Below are 27,198 nucleotides of genomic sequence, written 5' to 3'. Positions count from 1 at the left end.
CAAAAATTAATTTATCCCTTCACTTAGAAATTACAGTAGCCTATGTTATACTTCGGTAGCGAGTGCGTATCACAAATTTGTGCAATAAATTGTTTTACACTTTATACCGCACGCAGTATACGAAATAGGAATTCTTGTAGTTTTTTAAATGTAAATGTCTAAAACAAAAGTCAATAAAATTATTTCTTCATTCTTTTACAAATATATTTTACATATTTCCAATGTATTATAAAACTACTATCTAATAAAGATCGGGAAACTTTGGAGGCCGGAATAATTTCGACTCCGGGCGTCAAATGTACAGAAATGTTTAAATTATACTATGATTTCATTTTATAATACTTTAACGATCGTAAAAACGCGAATCCATGTTTAGTATCATTACTGTTACAGGCAATATGTTCATTGTTGTTTGAAACTTTTAAAATGCATTCGTGGTAGGCTATTGCTGTTTACTTGACAGGTACTGTAATACAGATAATCATTGCAAACCATTAAAATCTTTCAGCATTTTTATCACTTTTAAATACCGATTTCGTAAATAGAAAAATAATATTAGAAATGATTACAATATACAGGATCCGGCAGAGAAAGGGGCGATTTTAAGAAGCGCATATTTCTCGCAGCAAAGTTGAGGGGAAATAAACTGCGCACACGTTCTGTTACCAATACAATGTCACTTAGTCATCTTGAATAGGTAGAGCGGCTTACAAAAACGACAGTTTTGAGGCTGTTAGGCGTGAATTTCTTCATTTTAATTTATGGCGCCATGATCCCGTCCCGTATGTTCACGAGACTTACATTTTCATCCATATAAAATTCGGGTAGTAGCCTACAACAATTAAAACATCGCGATATTCTCAACAGCAGGGCGTTTTGTGAAGAGATTTTAAATCGAATGGATGAATATGAAGGTTTGATTGACACTTTGTGGATGTCTAACGAAACACAATTCCATCTCAAGGTAGTCATGCACAGAACGTCCTTTTCAAGAAATAAATGACAGACTATGTACTTTATGATCTCACGTATGCCATTTTGTACATATAAATTCTTGAGTCAATAACCAAGTAACCAACTATTTATTAATCACCCGTTCCTCTGCCGGACCCTAAACGAACGGAGAGGCCTGGATACAGTGTTTGCAGTGCAAAAGTGGTTCCACGAAAAATGTCACGGACTTGCAACGTACCGCAAGGACTTCTTGCGTCACTCTTGCAGAGAACATAAATCTGAGTGAGAGAAGATTCTTGTAAGACAAATAAATCATTGCGTATGTATTGGTAATAGAATTGAAGTTATTTTTGCACCAAATATGTAGAAATTTATTTTTAAAATATTACTGCGAAATTATCAGACTAGTACTGTGAAATTAAGCGAGTTGTCCAAAGGATTATAATTTGAAATTCTGTCGTATTTAGTTAAAAAAAAATCAAATTTGCGTGTGTCGTGTATAAATAATCATAATTAAGACTTTTTCCTAAAAATAGAAAAATTTTAATACGTCGTTTATTATATTTTAGAGGAGTAAAATCTTAATACTGCGAAATTACCCGGGTTTTCCCTATTAAAAATGGACATTTAAATAAATAATAATTACTATTAAGATAGTATCGTCTCTGAATATCCTGCGTAGCTAAAATGAGAAATTAATTAAAGCATTATAGTAACGATTTTCTTGCGTTATGATTTCGTTATTGTTCATCTTGCAGATACATTATGTTGCCATGCAACTGGGTCCTGGCTCTGAACACGATTTAGATCGCTTTGTTCACATCGATTACTTCCCGCGTGCGAATTCTTAATCTATGCGTCTGTTTCATGTTACGGGGATCAGATGACCTACTTGCAAACTGGCATGGCTTTTAGTAATGTCTCCTAAGAAACGATCAAATTACCTTAAGTTCACGTGCAAGCCGTTGTTGCCATAATCATCATCCTCATCACCATCAACATCATCATGATCATTATCATTTTCACCACCATCACATCATTTTATATGCTTCTGTGAACTTCCCGTTCTCATTTAATTTTTAAAAATATGTAGAATCCCACTCTGAGGTGAGAAACATGTAAGGCGAAAATTATTAGGCAAGAATAATTTGTTAAGCTTAATTTCTACTTTATTAAAGAAACAAATGGCATATTTTGTATGTAAACCTCTCATTCAGGGACAGAGTGTTTTATGTCCTGTAAATCTAAGACATGTTACCCCTCATATCCATACAAAATTATCGGAATATCCAGTGAGGGAAGTGGAAAAAAACTAGAGACGGTATGTTACCCCAAGATTTTCTCCTGACATACCTCGATTTAAAAAAGTCATACCCCCTCTAACAACATACACATACATGATGTATACAATAAATTGTTTCGTGCAGTCAGTAACGCGAATCTTTGAAGCTTACGCAACACGTTAAATTTCTTAATAAGATAATTTCAAGTTACTTCAGTTATTTGGCAATGTCAATTGATAACTTATTATTTAAAATAATGTTAAAGCTTCAAAGTGCCTTACTTAATTATTAGTAAAAAGTGCAACAACAACAAAAATGACACAGTCACTAAATTGGCAACAATGACCACCACAAGCTACAAATAACAGCCTCATATACTTGAAATATTACCGTTGTAAGCATTCCAGGGGTTTACTCATCAAATAAATATGTCTAAATACACTTTGAATACAGTTCCAGAAGACTGTGGTTTAGATTTACGAAGCAAACAGATAGTAGGCCTACTCTTTGCTGTGAAGAAATGTATAAACAAATTTTTACGGACCACATTTTTTCAGTGACGTTATGTCATTTTTTACTAACGGTATGTTTTCTGGCCATAGAAATCAGTGGCGGTATTCCATACCGGCGCATACCGTACTGGGAATATTCATTGTCTAATAATATCTTAGAGGTATTTCTCCTCTAGTCTTCTTTCATACTTCTGTCATTATACTCTATTTGTTATTTTTTATTATTTTATTTATTGTTTAAAATCTAAATCTTTGCAGCTCTCATTCATTACGCTATATTCTAAATGTTCAAGCTCCAAATTTGTTCTAATTATCATTAAAATAGTTAACCTCTTGGAATCATTTGTACAAAATGTTGTTAAAGTCATAATATTGGCGATGTTGAATTTTTGCTTGACAATTTAAGTCTGGCATTTGGAATGTTCGCACTAAATAAAAGCGAATATACATGTAAAATAGTATTTAATTTCTAATTTCCAAAAGAATGAACAGTTATTTGCGCATTTGGTATTATTAAACCATACATACTTTAAAGTAAATTATGACTATCTTTTTTTGATCTCGGTATTCCATGTTCGCATGCATTCTTTTGGAAATCCTTTTATATTACCGTACGGGTCAGAATAATTATATAACTCGTACCCTTTTAGTTCTTAACTAGTCGCTAAGTTTGCTCAACGGAATTAAATCAACAAAATATACAAATAACAGAAAAAAACAATATTTTCTTTTAAAGCCTTTATTATAAGGTCTATCCATTTTGTGTGAAAAAGAAGAATAATGTAGGCCTATAATGTAAATGGTAAATAATTTTCCTTTACTCCAAAAGCGATAATGAAGAGTTTTAAAATATTAAATTCTTTTTTGCGTGCTATTTGTAATTTTATAGACATTTCTATAAAATTACGGCTAAAACATTCATAAGAAATAAACACGATTCTTCTACTGAAGTTAAGAATTTTTTCCTTAGAAAGAACAGTGAATTTTGTAGACAAAACTAATTAAGAACATTGATGTGTTGAGAGAAATGCGGGTACCAGTAGAGGATATGTTTCCCATTTTACATGGTTGGTTGAGTATTTAATAGGCTGTCATTGTGCTTATTATTAATTTTGAATACTATTGACAATATTTCATATTACTGTTTCTTGAATAATGTAGAATTTCCGATATATCTCGATTCAAAATGGTTATAGTGTGCCTGACCGAACGAGTCGATAAATAAACCAAAAGAATTGTAACTGAAATAATGTGAACATTGATGAATGCAAGAGGCCGTTTGTATCAGAAGATTTTTTAAACGTAATTATATGTAAAAAGAGATAAAACAATAGGCGTTCTCCATTTATCATTCACTTCGTTCATAAATCACGATAAAAGAGATCGAAGAGAGGTGCAGCGAGCCAAGTCTGAATAAAGGCTCCGGTTCGCTGTTATGACTGCCCTAGATCTTGAATTTTCTGGCTGGAAGTGCTGATATCTGCAAAATACAAGGGAAGCCAAGTTTTTAACCTGCGGAACCACGCCTCGCCGTTCTTTAAAAATTCAATACTCGTTCTTGACATCATCATCATCATCATCATCATCATCATCATCATCATCATCATCATCATCATCGTCTCCATTTTACGAAGCAGGATAATTTTCCTATTCCGACTTCAGATTTCCAGCTCAGAAATGAGCCACCAATATCTCTTCTATTTCGAGAGCTATATCGATTTTAAATTCTTCCAGCTACATTCTACTAAAATTGTCCATCGAGCAGCTTGTAGGAATTTCTAATGATAGAAAATACTTCGATTCATTCTGTATGAATCCATTATCTTACAACTCTACTTTTTGGAACAAATTTATTTCAGTTCTCTTGTGTCTGTGAAATATCCTTTTCTTGTATAGTCTAAGATTCATACTCATAGAAATATTCTGACAAAAATATCTCTGTAGAATTTAAATTGTGCGCCTATTCTTAGTTTTACAATTAAAAGCATTTTAAAAGAACGCATGCAATACCGGTATTAAGCATAATATCCATTTTTATTTATGAATTACCTTTATGTCAGTCTCTGGACCTCGTGTCTGAAAGCAACAAAGGCAATTGAACAAAAAAAGTGAATAATTTCAACAATGTTTACGTTTCAGTTACGGAAAGTATAAAATATTTTAGGGCATGCTTGGATAGGACAGTGTCATATCTTTCTTGTTATTGTATTTGCGTCTTTCTCACAGTAACTTCCGAAAACAACCCTGAAACTTTACTTCCAACTTTTTAATGACTCTTACGTGCAATCAACAATAGAATAAAAAGTTTACAAGTAAAATTAAATGTTTCGCGATTTTTAATGCGGTAGCTACACTGAAATATAGCCAGCGTACTGTGTCTTCAATACGCAAGGCAGACAACTAGCTGTAGAATCTATAGACAAAAGTAATTATTATGACATAAAATGCAAAGATACGTAATTAAAAAAAAGAATAATCTTTATTAATTCAACATTAACATGGTTCACTGTCTGTTAAATTTCAAACTAGTCAAATGTAATCCTATTTTCCACGAAAACTGTCATGATTCCATGACGCATTTCATATACCATACAGTAGACTGTATTTTCCAAGTAATTAATACCATTTCATTTACTTCTAAAAGACTTTGAACGCAACAATGGCAAAGTTCTGATAAGTCTGTTATTTGTTTCAATGCCTCGTTTCCTGTCCCTGTCCAATAGTGGGGGAACCCCGCGGCATTCCCATTTATTGGATTTTCCGTATGGAACACGCAAACTCCTGGCTCGTTATGCAGTACCGTCACGCAGCGCTGCGCGCTGTGTTACCGAAACATACGTAAGAAGATAAACCGAGATAGAACGATGTATAAAAACGTTTTATTTTTTCTTCCGTTTAAAATATGATTCTTATCCATTATTTTTTTAATGTTGGTATATGTTAGAATGTAGGTTACCGCATAACATCAGAACGTAGGCCACCACAGGGAGGATTTTAATCCAATTTTAGCCACTAGTCTCCAGGATGCACAAGCATTGATTTACATGTTGCGTGCGCACTATGGTACAAGGACGTCAAATATAATTATGAACATTTTAAGAAGACACAAGGAATGAGGAAAGGAAGGGGAAGGAGAGGCGAGTGAGCGGTTAAAAGTTGACGTAGGGGAGAATAGAAAAATATAAAATTCTTCTTTAAGACTTTTAAATTGAGTTAGGGAGGGGTTTCAAATGTTCCCCATCATACTCAGTCGCTGTTCTGCCTCCAAGGCGAGAAGACGCAACTGTGACGTCACGATTGTTGTCTGTAAGATCATGTCACACATTACCGTCGTCCCCAGAGCATATATTTAATATAAATGTACATAAACACGCATGGGGATGAATCGTGCTTATCCCATAGCACCGACGCCAGTTGTGCCACCTTTATACCAACCATCAAATAGTCCGTCGAGTGATTCCAATAGAAACAGTCCGGCCAGACCTGAGGGTAATTCTCCTTCTCCACCCTTTGTCAAACATCAAAAGTCATTTTCTCTTGGTTCTATCAATCACAGTCTCCCAACTTACACCCAACAAAACGAAAAATTGCCATCAATACTTAAAAATAAGGGCAACCATTCAAGTTCAAGGACTAAAAAAGGTGTTGTCGACCTTAATGGTGGAATATATAACGATGATATGAATCTCACATACGAGGAAACTGATGATTACGAGCGTGGAAGTGTTAGTAGGAGTCAATATGAATTGTATAGGGGACAAGATAGTGTTGAAGATGACTTTCAGCCAAATATACCAGGAGCAGTTATAGAAAACTGTAACCATAGCACCCAGATCTTTGTTAAGGTAAGATTACTTATTATTATAATAACAGTTCTTATAAATATCTTGAAAGATTATTATTATCAGTTATATTTTCTAATAACCCTTAAAGTCCTTAAAAAATTAATGAAGTCACGAAATATAATATTTATATACAGCATATTTTTTTGTTTTTAAATTTTCCCTCTCACAATATGTTTACTATTTCCTTCCCATTTTAATGTAAATAATAGGATTATTTCTTGACTGTTGACAAAATTCTATTTATAGATCTCACAAATATTTAAACAGATGCTATATTGCCTAAAGAAATGTAAATCAATTAGTGCAGTAACATAATGACAAAGTAAACATAGCCTATTATTTTCGAGGTATTGATTTATCAGTAACGTGATTATTTTTCATTTGTTCGTAGAAACATATGTTTTCTTCTCGAAAATATCTTGAAAATATATGGTATTATCTAAAACAGAGGAGTTCAATATGGTAACACAACTAAAGAAATTATGGAAACAATTATTTCCAGTTTTCTTATATTTATTTAAATTACAATAAAATAATTGTTCGCTCATATATTGGTACAGTTTGTTATTTATTTCTCATGAAAAATTCTCTTAATATCTGTATAATTTTATATGATGACATCAGCAGAAAACATTCTATTTTTAGTTATAAATTATCATGACCTTGAATATTAGATTTCTTTTGTTTGAAATGTCATATATAAACTAAGGCTACCATAAAATCGTTTCGAATACATGTTTATATAAGTGTACCACAAATTTATTGTTTCCATTACATGAAAATTCTGAATTGTTAGAATTGTAACTCACATTCTCAAATGTAAGTTGGATACCTACTTTACTGTATTATTGTTACTTACAGTATGGTTGCTTTCTAGGTTAGTTATTAACAATATCTCTAATCACCACAAGTAAATTTTTCAATCTTAATATTCCTCACGCTTTTATTGATTTTTTTACCTATAAATTTTGTAGCAGTATATTTATCGTTTAAATATGTAGGTAATAATATGTGCTTTAGAGTGTGATGTTCTGTTTGAATTGATTTTAAAGTCAGGTTGTAACAACTAAGTCTACATTAATACAAAATACACTCATTAATACCATCTGATATTTTCACTTAATATAAAATCATTTTCACACTTAACTAGAGCCTATGTTCACAAAACTTATCTCTCAATCAATATTATAATTATGGAATTTAGTTACCAGTAGTTCTGAATATAACAGATTTTATACATCTTAACAAAATAAAACTGCATTTCAGTTTTCCGTAGTTTAACTTTTGACTATATCCAATCGAAAAGCATATTGAAGTTTCTTTTAAAAATCTTCGCTTAAGGGGATTAGGACATCAAAAATGTTTTATCCGATGGAAAAGTATATTGAAGTTCCTTTTAAAGTCTTCATATAGTCAAAAGTTAAACAACGGAGAATGAATATATATATATATATATATATATATATATAAAGGATGGATCGGAAAGTAATGCACAATAATTTTTTTCTGCATTCGTATTGCGGCTGGGATGTTGACATTTCACCGGGATATAGTTTGAAGTTTTCACTACAGACACAATTTGTTTTGCATATGTAGCTCAAGCGAGAGAAGCGTGAACTACGCAACAAAGCTGGTGCACATGTTACTGTCGACAACTTGTGAAGAGCAGCGAAGTGTTGTGCGATTTTTGTGGGCTAAAGGACATACATAACCCGAGTGAAATTCACAGGAACATGTGTGGCATGTACAGGGAAGACTGTATGGACCGTAGCAACATCTCCAGGTCGTGCGCATTCTTCACAGACGGCCTTAAGAACCTTTGTGATTTGCCACGTTCCGGGCAGTCAGTAACAGCTGCAACCCAATGGAATGTCACAGACATTGAGGCAGCAATTTTGAACAACTGGCAGATCCAACTGCAAATCTTATCTCAACAGTTCAACATTTCATACAGTGCGGTGTACGATATCATGCATGACACATTGAAATTTCATAAAGTTAGGGCTTGTTGGGTGCCTTAGAACCTGACAGACAATCACAAGGGCAGCGAATGATGACATGCTTGGACCACTTAAGGTGTTACGCTGCAGAAGGGCATGACTTTCTGAAAGGAATTGTCACTGGTGATGAGTCCTGGGCGTACCACTACACGCCCGAAACAAAGGAGGCTTCTATGGAGTGAAGACATGCTGCTTCCCCAACAAAGAAAAAATTCAAAGTGACGCAGTCTGCTAAGAAAGTGCTTGTGACAGTGTTTTGGGATATGCATGGTGTGTTGTTGGTGGGCTTTGCTAAACATGGGACCACTGTGAATGCTGCAGTGTACATTCAAACGTTAGTAAAGTTGCGTCGTGCCCTTCGTGACAAACGTCGTAAACGTAAATGCTGACAATGTCAAACTTTTTCATGACAATGCTCGTCCCTATGTTGAGGCTTCTGTTCATGAGAAAATCAACACATTTGGTTGGGAGGTGCTCCAGCATCCACCATACAGTCCAGACCTTGCACTGTCGGGCTTTCATCTGTTTGGTCCCATGAAGAAATTCCTAGCCGGCCATTGCTTTGTGACCGATGCAGAAGTGCAATCAACTGTCCGCAGATGATTATACTCCAACCGATTGGGCTTCTATGAACAGAGTATACTGAAACTGTACCACAATGAGAGAAATGTTTTTAATTATTGTGCGTTACTTTCCGATCCACCTTCATATATCACATATGCGTGTATGTTTCTTATTACTTTTACATTCTTCTTGTATATTTTCTTGAAAAAAAAAAATAGTAGGGCCTACAGCTATTGTTTTGAAGTTGTCTATAATGATAAATCAATTCATAAGACACAAAATGGCATGAAATTAGCATCCAAAGTAATCAATGGTAATCAAATAATGTCACAACAATAAAAGAAATAATAATGTACCTACGTTATTAAATTTAAAGTACCATATATACATTTAAATATGGTTTATTATACACTGATTACGGTCTCATAAGTGCATGATCTCATGGACATTTATTTATTTCATTGAAGTTTCTTGTTTAAATATTTTCAGAGGTACTTATGACTAAGTTACATATTTTGTAGTTATATTTGAGTTTTTAAGTTTATTAAATTTGCTGCATTCATACTGGGAAATTATACAAAATACCCTAATAAAATAATTTTAACTACAGCTCTTCTAATGCTTTGTAAATATGTCCCAGTATGTAAACATTACATGAACATTTACCTAAGATACAATTAACATTAAAATAGCTTGCAAATCATTATTTTCGACAGCCCAGTCTTCTACACTACAATTTATTTCAGTTAAAATGCATTTATTAGTAACTGAAATAAATATAATCAGAAAGATAATAAAATAACCAAATACAGTTATTAAAGGATATAATTATTTCAGATAAAATGAGTAGTAGTAGTAATAGTGATGTAAATAATAATAATAATAATAATAATAATAATAATAATAATAATAATAATAATAAACCAATTAAATTTTAACTCTTTATTAAGTAGGTAGTAAAATTTGACTATAAGGTGGGAGAAGATTGTAACACAATTTTTATTAGATCAATTTATTTTTTATTTTATTGGGTTATTTTACGACGCTGCATCAACATCTAGGTTATTTAGCGTCTGAATGAAATGAAGGTGATAATGCCAGTGAAATGAGTCCGGGGTCCAGCACCGAAAGTTACCCAGCATTTGCTCCTATTGGGTTGAGGGAAAACCCCGGAAAAAACCTCAACCAGGTAACTTGCCCCGACCGGGATTCGAACCCGGGCCACCTGGTTTCGTGGCCAGACGTGCTGACCGTTACTCCACAGGTGTGGACTTTATTAGATCAAGGAAGTCAATCCTGAAATAGTCTGGCTGAACCATTAAGTGCCTATTCATTTAAATAAAGTAGCTACACTTAGAGAGGTGTATATAGCATTTGGATTTGGGGAGGGAATAAAAGGAAAAAAAAAACCTGTATAAAATTATAGCAACATCCACAGACAAGGCATTTCCGTAAGAAAGTACATACACATCTACTTAGTTCTCACTCACACTCACACACAACACATGTTAAACCTAGTTGTGCATAAATGCTGTTTAGCCAGTAGGGTACCGGTATATATTGAACATATACAGTACAGATACTGAGTTAGTAGATATTCTAAGCGAATATTATTATTATTCTCGTTAATTTTCTATTATTTATATAGGCTGATATATTTATAAAAATTGTAATATAGTGCAGTTATACACAGGAGAATAAAATAATGCATACAATACAAAACAAATTCTCTTGGTACCTACACTGTGAAATTTGTAAAGAACTTCCTCATCAGCACCGGTAACATGAATCTCATGATCAATTGTTCATTCTGTCATGATTGAAGTTCAATTCTCAAGCTGTGATCCCAAGGCAAAAGGTAATACGTCAATTTTTTTCGATGTGTTGTGCATCCTAATAGTATCTTCATTGTGACAAAAGATGACATGTATATCTGTATTATTTTTCTCTCTAACCCGTTGTTATGAAATATGATTACTTACTATGATTTTATACTTTAAATGCTCACTCCTTAAAAATTGCAAGAAATATATATCATTTGCCTTGGATCCACAGAAATATGACATCGTAAAGAATATGAAAGCTTCTTTCTGCAGAAGAATGGAAATGAGCAAAACATCTAAAACTAGTTTTATTTTTTTTAATAGCAAGGTACCATAGTACCAGAGGGAGGGTAGGGTTACATCGATCCCCACGCTGTAAATATGCTCCTGCACTTAATTTGTTGATTGAAACTAATACCTAGATATATGTTATTCTACATTTTGATAATTAATTAAGAAACTCAGTGTTCAAACAAAGCAGTACCAGCTGTACAGACAGTTGCATGGAAATTGTGTATGCATCCACACAATTCAGCAGGCATTAAGGAAAACATATGAACATGTTAACATACTGATAATTCTCGCCAAAAATTTGTGATCTTGTAAAATCTTGACTTGTTCCACATCTTAAAGCTTCACTGCAAATGTAAGATCTATGGAATAGTGCAATAAATGAAATATAAAATAAAATCATCAATAAATTTGTAACTAATTTTAAATACTCCAATGAAGAAATTAGAGATGACATTTTAGTGTTTAAATAAGAGAAAACCAGGGTCCAAACTCCAATGATGTCACTATTGATTCCACCTGTTTTTCTTGAAAGTGTTAGTTTTACCGGTACCCCAATTACAGTAATGAGAGTTTCGAGAAAGATAATATTGCTTTCTCTTTCTAGAAGCTGACAATTAGTAAAACCTCATGGATTATAACAACAAACATAAGCTGTCGTCTTACGAAAGGGAATAGTTCGCAAGGAGATAGCAAATTGCCTGAGAAAGGAGACAGATATATATTCCTATTGAAATAGAATCATTCAGTGGAATTTCAAATAGTCTGATGTGTTCCACAATGAAGAAGTGGGTGGAGGTTGGTCACGCTTGCGCTTTGATATAATGTGTGGGTCTGAGACATGTAAGGGGGTGGTTGAAAGACCATCGAAGGATATCAGTAAGCAGATCTTGGTCCTGAAAAGAACTAATTTGAGGATTATGATGGGTTTACTGATGAGGTAATGTACTTTTAGAAAACATATGTCCGAAGCTGTGCTCAGGAACGGATTCGAATCTCTCTCAGTCTCAGGCTGGTTATCTGATTCGATTTTTTCCGAGGTTTTTTCAAACTATAAAGCAAATATCAGATAATCACATGACAAATCCTCGGACCCACCTCACCAAAATTCCATTTCGTTATCAATTACATTACACAATTGGTACAACGTTGTTAAATAACTGATTAAAAATAGAGCATAGCAGCTCTCATGTACGTTTTTTTAAGCCTCAGAAGATGATTGCTTGGTATCACAAATCTGGGATAGAGAATACTAATAAGAGGAAATGCAATTTGATTATGAGTTGAGAAATGCTTAAATATTTCAGCTCTTTTATTTAATTCTTTTTATCAACACGTTCTATTACAAGGTGTAACACTACATGTTTTGGTCTACATATTGTACATAAATGATTTTAACAATTTATTGTCATCAGTTTTCTCTACAATGTACTTAAGTCTAATGTGTGAATTATTATAAATAATAGTGAATATTTACGAAATTCTAGTTACATTATCTTCATTCAAATAACCTAATATTTATCCATTCTGTAATAGTTAGTTTGTGTGTATATATATATATATATATATATATATATATATATATATATATATATACACAATTATTGGTAGTTTATTTACATATTTACTTGTTAAATTTTAAATTAACCTACTCTTAAAATTTCTTAGAAATTATTTCAGTACATCCTCCATTGAGTTCCGGTTATGAGTTTTTCTCTTAATTCTAAGTTTATTTTAAAATTTAATTGATTTTATGAATTTACAGTACTCTTTAGTATATATGGTTATGAGTTCTTTCTTTTTTCTTTTTTTGGACTGGCCATCTTCCTCCTCCTCGTCTTATTCTGCAGTTTAATATGTTCCTTTCAGTGTTATATACTAAATTTGAAGAGAATATGGTCGACTGTTTGGTCCCCTACCTTGCACATGTATGTTGGATCTTCTATTATGTGGAGTCTATGATAGTAGGCTTTTAATCTTCCATGTCCTGTCAGCATAGTTGTTAAACTTGCAGAGAAGGTGGTTTCAGCTTTAATCTTTGGGAAACGTTGGGGAAGTACTTCTTAATTTCTGTTCCTTTATCTGCATTTTGCCAAAGACTTTGTCATTTCACCTCGCTCTCTTCTCTTAACATGTTCATTATACTGATTTTTACAATCTTGCTATACTAAACTGGTTCTCCACTTCTAGCAGAGACCAATTTTGATTTTTGAGAGATGTCAACTTTGTCATATATCTTCAATTATGTGGTTATGATTTCTCATATTCTTAAGAGGATCCAATGTGCTATTTTTTGTGGTGCCTTTGCTTAGTTGGAGATCTTCAATTTTTTCGAGTGCCTTAAGGATCGCGAACTGTTCAGCTTGATTGTTTGAGCAATTCTTATCCAATTTGTATCTCTGGCGATGTGTTGGTTCACCATTGAGCATTGCAACTATCTCTGAGCCAGCACCGTCGTTTGATCTGCTTTCATCCGTGTAAATTTCCATAGAATACTTCAAGCTTAGGCACTACTAACTCAATTAAGGCATTGCAGATTTCCCCTTAACTCCCCACCACACCTTCCCCAGATGAGACGAGTATACAGGAAGTAAGTATTGCTCAGTGATGGATTGTATAAGGCTTTTACGAACTTTCGGCTCTCGCTGGTCGCCTGAAATTCACCACTGATGCACAGTGACTACTGTGTGCTTGTTTATAAGGCAGTGTAAGCGAAAAGGACATAAGGCGCTTCCCCGTTGTGCCCAGGGCTGGAATACTTCCTATTGATGTCTGTCTCTTCTATTGTAGGGATATCTGCTGGATGAGGCCACTTCTTCAGCTCCAGAACAGTGTCTATCTCCATGTTTCCATTTCCTTTTTTCATGTTATAGGCTTTGCTTATCTCCTCTAACTTGATGATTATAGGTGTTTGGCGTGTCAGGATACATAATGCTTCAGTAGATGTGGTTCGGAATGCTTTTGCAGTTTTTATATTGATTATTCTTTGAACCCCTATTAGCTTCCATCTGTTGTAATTCCTTTGGAGTACCGGTACCTCTATCCATATGGGTGCAGCATATGATATTAGGGGCAATATTGCACCTTTATATATTTTTAGGAGACCTGCATGTTTCAATCCCCAATCGAGTTTTGCTGATTTGGATAAAGCATTTATCAGCTTTGTACACTTGTCAGCTATGTGCTGAATATGGACACTGAAATTGAAGCTTTTGTCTATTTATTGTTCCAAGGTATTGCATTTTCTCCACCTGTTGTAGTTCTTTATTGTTGAGAAATATACTTATGTTTTCTTTATATTTGCGTTTCTTTCGTGTTATTAACAAACCTTTCGATTTCTGGTCATTAAATTTCATTTTATTATGTTTACCTTACCTCACCTTACCTAGTGTGAGGACCAGGCTGTGTGTGTGTGCTTGCTTGCGTGTGTGTGTGTGTGTATTTACACTGCAAATGGTCAAACATCCAGTGGTAGTGACAACTTAATTACACAATAATTATAATTAATAATAATCGTTTAAAATAATCTAATTAAATAGTTCACACCTGTAGAGTAACGGTTAGTGCGTCTGGCAGCGAAACCAGGTGGCCCGGGTTCGATTCCCAGTTGGGACAAGTTACTTGGTTGAGGTTTTTTCCGGGGTTTTCCCTCAACCCAATATGAGCAAATGCTGGGTAACTTTCGGTGCTGGACTCCAGACTCATTTCACCGGCATTATCACCTTCATCTCATTCAGATGCTAAATAACCTAAATAAAGCATCTTAAAATAACCTACTAAAATAAAAAAATCTAATTAATTATACAAATAGATTTATTAGGACTAAAGTGTTCAGGATTGTTTAATCCGTCTTTGTAGTAATTAATTTTAACTGATCTCGTCTTCTTGTTTCAGGTTCTCAGCCAACAACCCCACGGATCATCACAACGAATCTGCAATATAAAAGAGGACAGACACGGAGGAGTAACCATCTACATGTCGAAGCCACAGAAAGAACTCGATAACATCAACGAGGACAACTACCAACAGCTGAAAAGACAAAAAGACTCCCAAAACCTTCACAACCATCCTCCAGAACCACCAAAAATAATACCGAGAAAATCAAAACGAAAACTAAAAACAAAGAAAACATACAACGTCGGTAGCAGCCCACCAAGAGAACAAGATAACCAACATACATCTGGGACGTCAAACATGAATGCTACTCTCCCCTCTGTGGAGGAGAGTCAGCTTAACAGTCAAAACTATGAGCCAGAATTGAATAGAAGTGACAACAGGAATCGGGATGAGTCGCCAGTAGTGTTGAGTGGCGAAGGTGAAATTAGGTTAGATAGCTCCAAGGTGGTTTATAAAGACAGTGAACTACCACTGAGTGTAAACAACAAGGAGATCATTACAGGCCGGTTTTCATCAGTTGGTGTTCAGGTGTCCCCATCACCTCAGTACCGCTTGCGCTTCCTTCCGATCTGCGGTTGTACAACATTTGAGAGCAGTGAACAGAAACTCTGTAGTATCCAGCGAATGCGGTTCTTCCTGCGGTTAGCTGGTAGATGGATGTTCTCGCAATGTGGTTTAGGAGTCATTTTATTCATTTGGGCCCTCTTGGGTGCTGCTGCTTTTAGAGCAACAGAAGGCCCTCAAGAGGAAGCAGTTGCTAGGGAACTGATGGTGAAGCAAAAAGAACTTGTAATAGAATTGGCGAAAGACTTGAGGATAGTGAAGAAGGAGGAGCCTGGTTGGAAGAACAAGATTGAGTGTTATGTGATAAAACACAAGGAGTTGCTGCTTGAAGCAGTCAGTGAAGGGTATGGGGAAGGTGGTAGCAATGGCAAGATATGGAGCTATGCTGGGTGTTTGCTGTTTGCTGTGTCACTGCTAACAACACTAGGTAAGGTAAACACATACTTAGAAACTTTACAAGGTCTGATCTGTTGATTCACAATAGTGGGCGAATAGTCACGTCGATTTAGCAATAACCCAAAGGAATATCAACAACAATGGAAAAACTCAACTCTCACCTCTTCTGAGGATAGGCAGAGTTATAGAGGGGCACGGGGGGCAATGCCCCCCCAAACTTGTCTGAACTCTTTTTTTCCTATTAACGTTAGAAAATATTGAATTCAGATCTTTTTTGCTTTTGTTTATGATTAAGTTTCTGTGCTTAAATTGACGAATTAATTTCTTCAGATCATGTGTCTAGACTATAATATTTATTTTAAATTTTTTAATGTATAAAAATTACTATATGAGGACAGCCTATACTCGTGTGTTAGAAGTTTGCAGGTATTCAGGCCGCCACTCGGAGAAATATGAATAACATACTGCACAACAATGCAGGAAAAAGAAAAGTGATCCCGGTATAATGTGCAAACTTAAAGACGAGATTAAATAAAATAATTAGAGTTTAAATTTCATAAGATATCTTCAGAAAAGCTTAAAGTAAAAAAGTTTCTGTTAGCACTGTTATATAGTTTTATTGATTTATATGTGTTTCTGTATGAGAGAGAAAAAGAGAGGGATTGATTATGTCTTATTATAATTTGTAGTAGATCTACAGTTCAAGCCCTATACAACTTGGTCCGAAACAGCACAGATATGGATGTAACACTGTAAGGAAAATGCCCCCCGAAAATACCTTTATTAAATGATCATATTCCGATATACCGGTACTGTATTGTACCATGGTCAAGCTATAACGGGGAGAGGAGGTAAATGATGTTCCCCATAAAACTGTTATATGGGGATTCTATGGTTTTGCTTTGCCTCCCCAAGGAAACGGTTCTCTCTCCTCCTATGCTTCTGAGTATAGATAGGTTTACTCATCCAATAGAATATATACAATGGTGTAAGACAAGTCAAAACAAATACATAATATATGAAGAGTAGGCCTACACAGGAAAAACAATTAAAGTCACAATTCTCTTAAGGGTGATGTCATCTGATTCAGTTATTACTGCAAACTTTAATGTTTTTTTCTCTTATCAAAACTGGTAAAGGAGAATTACCGCCATGAATACAGTCATCCTTTCCTACTTTTTAATTAGGGAATTAATAAGTTCTTTTAGACGTAATAATCAACATAGGGTCTCATAGTGAACTCGAGAAGAGATGCAGTTCTGAAACTTCACTAGAAATATTCAAAATAGGTACTGATACATAATAAGGGACAAAAAATCTGACGTCTTCTTAAGTTAAATGTAAAGGAAGAAAACGTACAAATAAAAAAAACTTATTTTATGATTCACTGCTATAGATGAGTAAGCACAATGAACTAAATTAATTATTCAGAAGTTTTGTGAAGAAACTTGACTTCACCGAAGACAACTCTAATGATATCATTGTGATGTTTCAGTTTCAGGAACTTGTAACGACACAAAATAGGGCTATAAAATGGCAGTTCAATGACCCCATAGCAAGTGGAGTCGATGTGTAATAATAGGATAGTATTGATGTTAATGTTTGATATATCATTCCTAATGAGCTGCTAGCTGATGGGACAGAGAGCCATAAGTAATGGGCAAGTGGAAATCGATACACATTTATAATGGATAATCCAGCCTGACTTACTGTCATTTGTTCCCATCTACTTTCTTATTCTCCTCACTTCTGTAGTTGATTAAAGCATGGTTATTTTGGAGCAGACTATGTCTAATTTTACTTTACAGATACGTCCTGAAATTCCTCAAATTCCTCTAAAGTTACAGAATTTTAAGAGTTCCTTAAATATATAAAATGAATTAAATGGAGTTCTATTAGACAAAATGAAAAACGTACCGTATTATATGTCTTTCACATGTTAAATTTTATGTTACCTTGTTAACATGTTTCGGCCTGCTATTGGCCATCATCAGAACTGGTTGTTGCTGGTCTTGGCGCCTTTTGTTTTGTGTCCTGTGGAGATAGACCAGCAACAACCAGTTCTGATGATGGCCAATAACAGGCCGAAACATGTTAACAAGGTAACATAAAATTTAACACGTGAAAGACATATAATACGTTTTCCAAAGTGATATAGTGTTAAAAGTTGTATAATCAAGATGTAAAATGAAAAAAACTTGTCATAAATAAGATAAATTAATAGAATTTATAAAATAATCACTAACAAAACAATCATTTACAGGTATATCATAAAATACTGCTATTTTAGGACTGGTGAGCTCAGAAGCAAAAAAAAAAAAAGTTTTATAATCATAAGTCTAACTTTTCCAACTTACAACAATTCAATCTGCTACAAAAATGTCTTCTATAAACACAGCTAGCATAGATGACACCATTAATATATCACACTTCATGTAAAATCTTGAGAAATGAGAAGCAGTTAGAGTTAGGGCAAGATGTCTGTATGCAATAGAACTCCCCAGTCGTCTTCTATCAAACAGCAAAACTATTCTGAGAATACATGAACACTTTGTAACTGATAGTTTATACCACATTAGCTGATAACATTGAAATTCTACGCCAATATCTAGGCTGCTAGTAAATGTGACAGACATCTCGTCTCTGAACGATTCAGGAGTTCTAGGATGAGGCACTAATAGGTTTGCATTCAAACCCTATCAGTTATTTTGAACATTTCCAGTACATGTAAAGAGACAGTTGATGGGATACAAATGCGAATGTTACTTGTAAATAAGGGGAAATCAATATGCTTAAGATACTTCAAACTTTTAATTCTTTCGTGATCTGCATCATCTCTCATGTAAACAGTTCCAACATATTATGATAAACACTATGTATGTGTGTGCGATTGAAATAGATGTAATTAATTTTCACAAATTCATATGATATAGCTACACGCACAGGTGCAATAAAACGTGCTGAATTACGCTAGGAGTGGATTTTACAAGTAGGATTTCTGCATTAATTTCTAAAATTAATCTACATGGGACCACTCATGGGATAGGAAATATTAAGCTCTGCCTGCAATAAATGAAACCGGAAATTTTAGATAGACTAATTTATACAATTCAGCTGCATAGCTATTCACAAGAAACATATTTCATATTTCAAAGAAACAATTCCATTCTATATATTATTTTAATGTACCGAAGTACATATGATATTTCCATGCAGATATTCTGCGTCATCATACGATGAAAGAGTAATGGAATGGAGAAAAATTCTCTCCAGTGCCGGGATTTGAACTCGGATTTTCAGCTCTACATGCTGATGCTTTATCCACTAAGCCACACCGGATACCCACCCCGGCGTCGGACAGAATCGTCTCAGTTTAAGTTTCAACTCTTGGGTTCCCTCTAGTGGCCGCCCTCTGCACTACGTCATAGATGTCTATGAACGTAGGACTGAAGCCCACACATGTGCTGAGGTGCACTCGTTATGAGTGACTAGTTGGCCGGGATCCGATGGAATAAGCGCCATTCCATTACTCTTTCATCGTATGATGATGCAGAATATCTGCATGGAAATATCATATGTACTTCGGTACATTAAAATAATATATATGATATGCGTAAATCACTTCGTGATTTAAGACGGCACTTATTCCGTCGGATCCCTGCCAACTAGTCACTCATAACGAGTGCACCTCAGCACATGTGTGGACTTCAGTCCTACATTCATAGACATCTATGACGTAGTGCAGAGGGCGGCCACTAGAGGGAACCCAAGAGTTGGAACTTAAACTGAGACAATTCTGTCCGACGCCGGGGTGGGTATCCGGTGTGGCTTAGTGGATAAAGCATCAGCACGTAGAGCTGAAAACCCGGGTTCAAATCCCGGTGCCGGAGAGAATTTTTCTCCGTTCCATTACTCTTTCATCAATTCTATTCTGTTTAAATTATTTTATGATCAAGTTAACTCCAGTGGTGAAGTTTACCTCAGTTCACAGTATGTAAAATAGTTCATTTCAGATAAAATAAGGAGTACGTCATGTGGTAGATCCCATAAGATGTTCTCTAAAAAATCCTGTCTGCCCCCTACTCCAAGGAAAAACTGAAATGATGCCCATGGTTATAATGCCGTTTACTTTTTCTATTGTAAGTATTGTAGACTTTTTTTTTTTTTAAACCATATTAGGATTCAGATAATACATTACATTTTAGTACAATAGTTCTGTAATTGTTTCAAATAATTATAGGTCCTCTGTAATAAAAAAAAAACTGAGCATAGAGAAACTGGTCTGTAATTTTCTACGCTAGATGTGATCCCTTCTGTTTATATACAGATAGGCCTTACAATAACTTTTTAACTGTTTATAAATATACTATCTGTGAAGCTTTCATTTATAATATTAGTTGAAGATTTAACAAATTCCTTTTTGTAGTGTTTTGCGATTTGTTTTGAGAAGCCATTTAAGACAACTGAATTATTCTGTTTTAGTCTGAGATGAACTTCCATGTCGGTAGATTAGTGTAATATTAACCGAATTGAAACAAGCTATCTTTATGATTGTCCATCCTTTCTCCCTCTGATGCAGCTCACATGCCTGGTCTCGCCTCCTGATCTGTACTACCTCTAAAAATAGCATCTTTCATGTTTCATTGTTTCAGGAAGAGATCTTACCGACACCAGACGATGATAAAAGCTTCAGATTGTCATGCATAACGTATAACAAAACTGAAATTTAAAAAAATTAAATCACTGAAAGTAAAACATGGCTTTAAAAGAAAAATGTCCAGTAAGAACAAAAATATCACTCGACAATAATAATTCAGAATAATCACTTGTATGTACTATGTTCGTGACTTCATACTAACCCTTTGTTCTCTGAAAGTAACGGAAAATGAAATGGATTACATAAGGAAAAGGTCACAAATTTTTTTGTTGTTACTTTAAAGCGAGTATCTGTGTGCTGTTGTGTGTGTATACAGTACAAATTGATTTTCAATTCGATAGCCTGAATGAGTCTGTAATGGCCATCTCAAGGTCATTCAGACTTTTTCTCATGTTATATTGCTTCTTTCCTTCTATTTCAAATCGCGTGTAGGTGTGCGAGCAAACCTCCTTTTTATTATTATTTGGAAACTCTACCTACAACATTTTACAGGTAGCACCAAATAAAATATTCTGGAGATGTGCATGGTTTCAACCTACATAGGCTCATAAATAAGTCCTACGCTGTCATACTACATTATTCGTAGAGCCTTGGAACAAAGCAAGGCTTAGCCGAGTTAGTAGTGGATTACTCAATAACTGAAAAAAAAAGAGAAAAAAAAAAAGATTGACACAAATATAAAACAGTTTAGACATGGTGTTGAAATGGAGATGGAAGCTTGTTCTTTTACACCAGGAAAGTTAACTTCCAACATCTCAAACTATCAACTTGGAGACTGTGATTTTAAAATAATATGATATTTATATGAAAAATAAAATAATTAAGTTAATTCATTCAATGTATGACACTATAAAAAGAACAATGAATAGTACTAATACAAAATACACCTACATACAGGTACACGTAAACTCATAATATAGATTCATAATACACATATTTACAATGCATACACACACATGCATTGCTTTTTTTATTTTTCTGGGAATAGGACATAGGGATTTAACATTGCCTATGTGTAAAAACAATAAAGAAACAACTTAATCAATGGGCTATGTTTAGAAATTAGCAGGCTTTGGCAATTTATAAAACAAGAGAACATCAAGCTTTGAGTTAGCAATCATCCTGGCCATCCTTACAGAACTACATGGTCCACATTATGCCCGTTATTTTTCACTAGTATGCCTGTTATTATTCGGTTGAGAAGCTTTTGTCATCTAGTCTGCTGTCAAAAAATCTGAAAGTTAGAATTTATAAAACAGTTATATTACCAGTAGTTCTGTATGGCTGTGAAACTTGGACTCTCACTTTGAGAGAGGAACAGAGATTAAGGATGTTTGAGAATAAGGTTCCTAGGAAAATATTTGGGGCTAAGAGGGATGAAATTACAGGAGAATGGAAAAAGTTACACAACGCAGAGCTGCACGCATTGTATTCTTCACCTGACATTATTAGGAACATTAAATTCAGACATTTGAGATGGGCAGGGCATGTGGCACGTATGGGCGAATCCAGAAATGCATATAGAGTGTTAGTTGGGAGGCCGGAGGGAATAAAATACTGACACATTACTTCGTGATTGCACCACAAATTACGAATATTCCCTTGTTTGGCTCTTAACGATTCTGTCATGAAGTTTGCTATACATCGCCCATCAAGTTGTAAAACATCTGAACACAATTTATTTGTTCAGTAATAGTACATTATGCAACGAGCCTATAATGGTAGTAATTATGACGCAAATATGATTGTTTATGAAATGAGCGCAAGCGAGTTTCATAATTTTCATACGAGCTCTTAATTACCATTATAGGCATGTTTCATACGACTTTTTATGCTCGACCATATTTCTAACTCGAAAGTATTCAAAATTATGGTTATGTGCGAACTAACCTGAATTGTGAGATGTGAGCAGACGCGAAAGTGTTGATTTTTTCCAAGGCCGAATTTCATTGACCTTGGCACAGAATAAGATGAACATTACTCTAGTATAACCTGAAAATTGATTTAGAATTGAAAAACGAGATGACAAATTGAATTTATTTGAATATTATTTACAATTAACTCTACTATTATAGTAACAGAACATAACCTTCTGCGACAGTATTGGGTTTCCAGCCTCCGTGACTTTTCGCTAATTCTCTTTCGATTGCATATCCGAGAATAATCGATACTTGCGGTTTTATAACGGTACAAAGCTGACTTGTCATTGGCTGAACACCTGTAAGCTGACTTGTCATTGGCTGAACACCTGTACTTTAATGAGTAGATGTACTTTAATGACATGCATTAAAGGACTGCTACCAGGTGTATAATTACTACATTTCGGCATGGTCGAGCATAAAAATATTTATAATAACGCTTCTGGAAAAAGGACAGACAAATGAATGACCTGCTAAGTATGTTGAAACGTGTTTTTCTGTGACAATTTCTAGATAACTTTTTGCAGCATCATAATATTTTCTGTACACTGTATAACAAGACAGTAAAAATTATTCTTTCAAGTATGACTAGTTGGACATTTCTAAGAGATAATTGCAGTATTTTTGTATAGTAAATTATACTGTTACGAGAACTATGTTTAACGAATCCTTGACTGCTGCTACCTAATGTTTTAATTATTTACATTAAGCTTATTGATTTTTTAGTAATTACCGGTACCAACATTTGTCGTGTTATATAATGGTACACAGTTTAGCAATAGCCTACCTTTGAATGTCAAATATTAATCTTTAAATCATGTTATATCAAGTATGTCAAGTTTGGTGATGATGATGATGATGATGGTGATGATGATGATGATGATGATGATGCCTGGTGATGATGATAATGATAAATGCGATGGAGGTACATTAGTTCTTTATTCAGCAGTGGTGTTAAGTTAAAAATAAAATTCAGAGTCTATGAGATAATGGTACTAGTATCGAAAAGCAGAATGATAAAAATAGGGAAAATTGAAGTATTTCGAAAAATCACTTCAACCTTTTTTTTTTTTTTGGTGTCGGCAAATCTGAAAGTTTCCATTTCTTACTAGCATTCTTGGTGTCAGGGGTGTATTGATATACTCCAGTCTCATTAATTGTCACAATTCAAATCATAAATTCGCGACCACATCTTGGTTGTAGCGCTGAAGATGTTCAAAATAACGTTCAATTCGTCTTGCTTTTTTTGTTCTTGTTATATCTCTGCTAAACGCAGAATAAATATGGGAAATGCCTGTTATTCTTCGGTTGAGAAGCTTTCGTCATTCAGTCTGCTCTCAAAAAAGCTGAAAGTTAGAATTTATAGAACAGTTATATTACCGGTTATTTTGTATGGTTGTGAAACTTGGACCCTCACTTTGAGAGAGGAACAGAGGTTAAGGGTGTGTGAGAATAAAGTGCTTAGGAAAATATTTGGGGTTAAGAGGAATGAAGTTACAGGATAATGGAGAAAGTTACACAATGCAGGACTGCACGCATTGTATTCTTCACCTGACAATTAGGACATTAAATTCAAATGTTTGAGATGGGTAGAGCATGTAGCACGTATGGGGAATCCAATAATGCATAAAGAGTGTTAGTTGGAAGACTGCAGGGAAAAAGACCTTTGAGGAGTCCGAATGGGATGGGAAAATAATATTAAAATGGATTTCAGGGAGGTGGAATATGATTGTAGAAATTGGATTAATCTTCCTCAGGATAGGGACCGATGGCAGGCTTATGTGAGGACAGTAAAGTAAGTATATCTCTGGACATAATTATATCTTGCACACAAGAACAACTCATAAGTAGAAGTTGTTTGGTTAGACTTGAGCTTTGGCTTGCGCTAAAAAGGTGAAACAATAATCATATTTTATCGATGATTTTAAACTGCGGATACAGTTCACCACTGTGGAGTAACAGTTAGCATGTTTGACCATGAAATGAGTGGGGGGCTCGGGTTGAAATCCTGGTTGGGACAAGTCACCTATTAGATTTTTTCGAGGTTTTCCCTCAATCAACTGAAGGAGAATAGCTGGGTAATTTTCGGCGTTGGACCTCAGACTCATTTCGCCATCATTAATTCAAATATCACTGTCACCATTACCGTAGCCCAGGTTAAGTTCACGGTGCAGCATACTGTACACATAGTAGAAGAGTGTGGCCGTTAAGCGACAAGATCATTCACAGAACAGATGTGGTAAGCAAATAAGCCTCAGATTGCAGTGTAGCCTTCGGGCTCCTCCTCCATAAAAAAATTGTGAATGCAATATGATCTTAACTGGTTCATTACTGAAACATAACTAACAGTTTTGTTCCCCCTTCCTTTGCAATGTGCTCTGCACCACTGTGCAACCAGAAGTCAGAGCTCAAGCCATAATAAATAACCTGTAATATATTTTAATCAAAACTAACAATTTATACATATAACATTTTAAAAGTAATAGCATTCAAATCAGAAGCGCCCATAGGTTTTCATCTTAATAGGGACAAAACACTTCCTCAATGTCCAGGGTGTTAATTTTTAAGAGTAACATTCTGTTTCGATTATAAAATGTAATAAAAAATAAACAAGACTGATTTCTCACTATCTCAATGAAATAAAACACGTGTGCATGCAATAGGACGAACTGAAACTAGTTTAAAATCAACATGAAAATTGTTTAGACGTAATTAGACTTTTAAAAAATAAAAACTATATTGTAAATTATTGTTTTGATTATATTATAGTGGTATTATTATTATTATTATTATTATTATTATTATTATTATTATTATTCCATTTTCTGTTTGTAGTTTAGTTGTAACAGATTATGGCTACCTCCTCCCCTCCCACCTCCCACAAGAGGAATCGTAATTCCATCTTCGGAGCAAATCCTATGAGTTTTTTATTTATTTATTTTTTTTTTTTTTATTTTATTGGGTTATTTTACGACGCTGTATCAACATCTAGGTTATTTAGCGTCTGAATGATATGAAGGTGATAATGCCGGTGAAATGAGTCCGGGGTCCAGCACCCAGCATTTGCTCCTATTGGGTTGAGGGAAAACCCCTGAAAAAACCTCAACCAGGTAACTTGCCCCGACCGGGATTCGAACCCGGGCCACCTGGTTTCGCAGCCAGATGCGCTGACCATTACTCCACAGGTGTGGACTCCTATGAGTTACTTGGTTGAGAAAAACAACTATGGAGCAAGTTTTCTCTGAGTACCAGTACCGCAGTTTTCTGTCATTGTTCTTTTGTCTTTCTGTAGTTGAACAGAAACATGTAAAAAGAAGTTTCTCAGTAACATCATCTTACTATTTTTTATATTTTTCAAGGTTTTGGAGCTCCTGTTCCAAGAACGACCATGGGCAGAATATCAGCTGTGATATTCTCTGCAATTGGCATCCCGTTACACCTTCTGCTGGTACTCAACATCGGGATGCTAGTCGCAGTTAAGCTTCAGTCCCTTGCTAACAGATGGCAGCCTGGTACATCGTTTCCTGCAGCCCTGTTTCAGTGCTGTTGCCAATACAAAGGTAATATTATGTTATTTGATTACCATTCACAAGTGTTGGCACCAGATATTGGAGTTCCTTGTGATTACTTGTTCTATAGAAGATTTCATGATAGGAATAATATGAATATAATATTAACCTGTAACTGGTGAGGTGGGGTTTGTCGAACCCCGTGGAAATTACGAACCGCCACTGCTCAGTGTGGCATGTAGTATGGGTGACTATCACTTAAGTTACTTTCATACAGTCTGTTAGTAACGGGCCTAGTGAGCAGTCGCATTGTACAACACATTTTCTTCGAGTTATTTCGGATCTTGCACGGTTAGAGGTTCACCAAACTCCACCTCATCAGACGATATCTTTTTGAAAAAATAGAAAAAAAAAAACTGCCACCGTACAGATGTTGTGCGAATTTGTATTATGTGCAATGATTTATTTGAATAATTTTTAGACATGACAGTTATTTTTTTCGTATCATTAGTTATTTTGTATAAAGTGTCATTTTAAACTTTTGTATGTAATACATAATCAAAATACAATTAGGACTTACTTACTTATATAATTTTTTCATATCACTTCATTATCTGTTTAATAAACCTTAAGAGTACTACAAAGTTAATTTGTTATGTTTTAATAATTACCTGTCCTTTGGGGAAAAAAATATATATATCTGAGGCTCCTCAAACCTCACCTCACCAGATACGTGACAAAAATACCACCTCACCAGTCACAGGTTAATAATGAGAGCAGTTGTGGCTATGCTGTAATAATGATGATGATAGTGCTTATGGTGGTACTAGTGGTTGTTGGGTGATATGTTGATAGTAATGATGGTGGTAGTGATAGTAGCATTACTGATGGCTGTAGTGGAAGTCAAGATGATAATGATGATGAGAACAATAGCAGTATGGGTAATTAATTATGTTAGTAGTGGTCGTAGTGACAGTGGTAATG

At 34.7% G+C, this 27,198-nt stretch overlaps 1 protein-coding gene across 2 annotated transcripts in view; it reads left to right on the top strand.

Annotated features, from left to right (window-relative positions):
* Positions 1–27,198, top strand: part of LOC138714920 (uncharacterized) — a 72,764-nt gene that overhangs the window by 38,057 nt on the left and 7,509 nt on the right. The window contains exons 1-3 of one of the 2 annotated variants that reach the window (XM_069847204.1): positions 5,933–6,594; positions 15,167–16,160; positions 26,065–26,265. In XM_069847204.1, the coding sequence (XP_069703305.1) occupies positions 6,124–6,594; positions 15,167–16,160; positions 26,065–26,265 (1,666 nt within the window). In that variant the 5' untranslated portion in view covers positions 5,933–6,123. Of the gene's footprint in view, positions 1–5,932; positions 6,595–15,166; positions 16,161–26,064; positions 26,266–27,198 lie in introns of those variants that run through there. The other variant, XM_069847205.1, reaches the window with a different exon arrangement.

Source organism: Periplaneta americana, chromosome 15 (assembly GCF_040183065.1).
Source record: "Periplaneta americana isolate PAMFEO1 chromosome 15, P.americana_PAMFEO1_priV1, whole genome shotgun sequence".
Lineage (NCBI taxonomy): Eukaryota > Metazoa > Arthropoda > Insecta > Blattodea > Blattidae > Periplaneta > Periplaneta americana.
This window is presented reverse-complemented; position numbering and strand designations above follow the sequence as displayed.